Consider the following 2,433-nt stretch of genomic DNA (forward strand, 5'->3'; position numbering starts at 1 on the left):
ACGCCCCATCCAGCCAACCTAAGACCTCCCGCTCCCCGAGCCATTGGCCGGGTTGGACCACATAGCGTCTAATCAGCGGCGGCGGTGGGCGGTTCCCGAGCAGCTGAGTTGCTATTTCTAAAGAGATAATCGTCTGTTTGGGGATCAGAAGAGAAATGGCGCTGGAGACTTTGTGTGCAATTTGCAGGATTTAACAACAACAAAAAAAAAGAAAAGAGGCGTTTGCAGAGCGTCGGAAGCTCGGCTCGCAGGGCGTCCTGGCTGCAAAAGTTTTGGGTTAGAGGAGGAGGTGTGTGTGTGTGTGTGCTTGTTTTGAATTGCAGTGCCTGCGTTGCATTTATGAGTAAGAAGACTGGGAAGAATTGCACCGTTCATAAGGGGCACCGTCGAAGAATTCAGGAAGGGGAAGGGGGTGGAGGGGTGGGGGGGGGAGAGGGAGGGGGGGGGGGGGAAAGCAAAGCACTGGATCCTTTGTAAATGAGAAATGGAAAGTTTGGGGTCATTGGACAAGCAGTTGGAGAAGCATGCCCGCCCGGTGGATTATTTGCACCAGAGGTACGCGAGTAGTTGCGAGAATACTTTCAACTCGTGGAATGATTACTTGGGTCTGACCACATTGGTGAGCAAAGCTGTCAACCAGGCGGGCCAGAGCGGGCTCCACCCGGGCAGCGAGCTGAGCCTTCAGTCCCGGGCACCCTACCTCGCCCGGTCCCTGGAACTGAGTCACCTGCCTCTGTGCTCCCACCACGGCGACCTGCTGGGCTCCGACCTGGAGGAGAGGTTCGCCGAGTTCAACCCTTTCTCTCCTGGATCCAGCCCGCTCTTGGCTTACACGGGGGGAGGCGAGGAGGAGCAGCAGCAACTACTGCTACAACAACAACGGCACCATCAGCCAAGGCACCAGCACCGCCTGGACCGGGAGCAGGTGGGCTGGAACCGAGTGGACGTGATCATGATGGACGACAAAAGCCACCTACAGCTCCCTCACTCTCATCACCACAACAACCAGCATCACCACCACCACCACCACCAGGCAGCTGGTCACCACCAGCGAGGCGCCAGGGCCAAGCCGGAGCTGCAGATATGCGTGTTCTGCAGGAACAACAACGAGTCTGTCACCCTCTACACCACCCACATCCTCAAAAGTCCCGATGGGAGAGTACTGTGCCCCATCCTGAGAAGGTACACATGCCCCCTGTGCGGTGCCAACGGCGACAACGCGCACACCATCAAGTATTGCCCACTCTCCAAGCTCCAGCCCACCATCCCCAAACTGAAGACCAGAAACTGCATTGGCAAGAGGGTCCGTTAATAAGGAGCCCACCAAGGCAGCGTGAGTCGAATTAAGTTCGTGCCCTGAGCAAAGCTTCGTAGACTAATATGTGGACTTGTATTAAGACTATTTTGAGTACGGGATAAACGTTTTATAGTGACTGAATGTATACTCTTTTTGTCTAAATTTGTTTACAATCGAATATTTCTGGTGGAAAATCCGAGACCAGAAATCTACCTCAGTTATATAAATATAGAGTTTATGGAAATGAGAGATCGCCATAATCAATTTTTTTGTTTTTAAATCCGCTATGTGCATTTCGTTTTCAGAAAAAAAAATAAGGTAACTGGAACAGTGATATATTGTAGATGTATTTTGATTTAATTAAAAAGTAGCAAATGTTACATTCGAAAGTGAAATGTAAAACAGATTTAAAGATTACTAATAAGTAACTGTGTTAACAGTACGGGAGCCAATAAATTTTCACGTTTTAGCAACTCTATTGTCTGTTTTGTTTGCAATGAGCCATTTCAAGTTGGTTTTGGAGCCAGTTGTTTCCGAGTGTCCTCGGGCGCCGCCTTCCTGTGGCTAACAGGAGCCGCAGATGATTCATTCAGTTGGAGGTAGACACCCCAAAGTGACCTACGCGTATCCTTGCCGCTCGCTGGCTTCGCACTTGGAATTAAAATCCAAGTGCGAAGCCCGAGCTGCGATTGAATGCTGTCGCTAACGTCATTGCAATACTGCTTGAACTGTCATCTTGTCTAATAGAACAAGGGCGGCCATGCATAGACAATTGAGCGTCCTGTTTGGATAGCCAACATTTACTAATATTCGGTCTGCTTCAATTCCACGCATTCAACTAAACATTTAGACTTTTAGTATTGGCCGCAATCGTGTTTTTTTTTTAATATGCAAAATTATTGTTTGGTTGGGGAAAGGGAACACTGAAGAATGGATATTTTAAACAGCTTCTGTTTCCAATTTGCACAATGTGACCTGGTCTGGATTGCGAAATTCCAAAAGCGGTTAGATTGACAGCAATTAAAGTGGGTCTGGAAATGTTGTGACACTTCTAAATCGGGACTAAATAAGGTAGAACAGTAGCAGCTCGTTTAAATAAAATAAAAACATAAAAAGTGCAATGCAAACAGACAAAA

At 48.3% G+C, this 2,433-nt stretch overlaps 1 protein-coding gene across 1 annotated transcript; it reads left to right on the forward strand.

Annotated features, from left to right (window-relative positions):
* The first annotated feature begins 433 nt into the window (after positions 1-433).
* On the forward strand, positions 434-1,766 carry LOC129704069 (nanos homolog 1-like). Its single transcript, XM_055646941.1, has one exon. The coding sequence runs from the start codon at positions 485-487 to the stop codon at positions 1,310-1,312; it is 828 nt and encodes a 275-aa protein (XP_055502916.1). The 5' UTR covers positions 434-484; the 3' UTR covers positions 1,313-1,766.
* Positions 1,767-2,433: the final 667 nt, after the last annotated feature.

This window comes from Leucoraja erinacea, chromosome 15, assembly GCF_028641065.1.
Source record: "Leucoraja erinacea ecotype New England chromosome 15, Leri_hhj_1, whole genome shotgun sequence".
NCBI lineage: Eukaryota > Metazoa > Chordata > Chondrichthyes > Rajiformes > Rajidae > Leucoraja > Leucoraja erinaceus.

What these genes read in the sequence shown, in the direction of transcription:
- LOC129704069 (XM_055646941.1), top strand. Translation starts at nt 485, where the DNA reads ATGGAAAGTTTGGGGTCATTGGACAAGCAGTTGGAGAAGCATGCCCGC.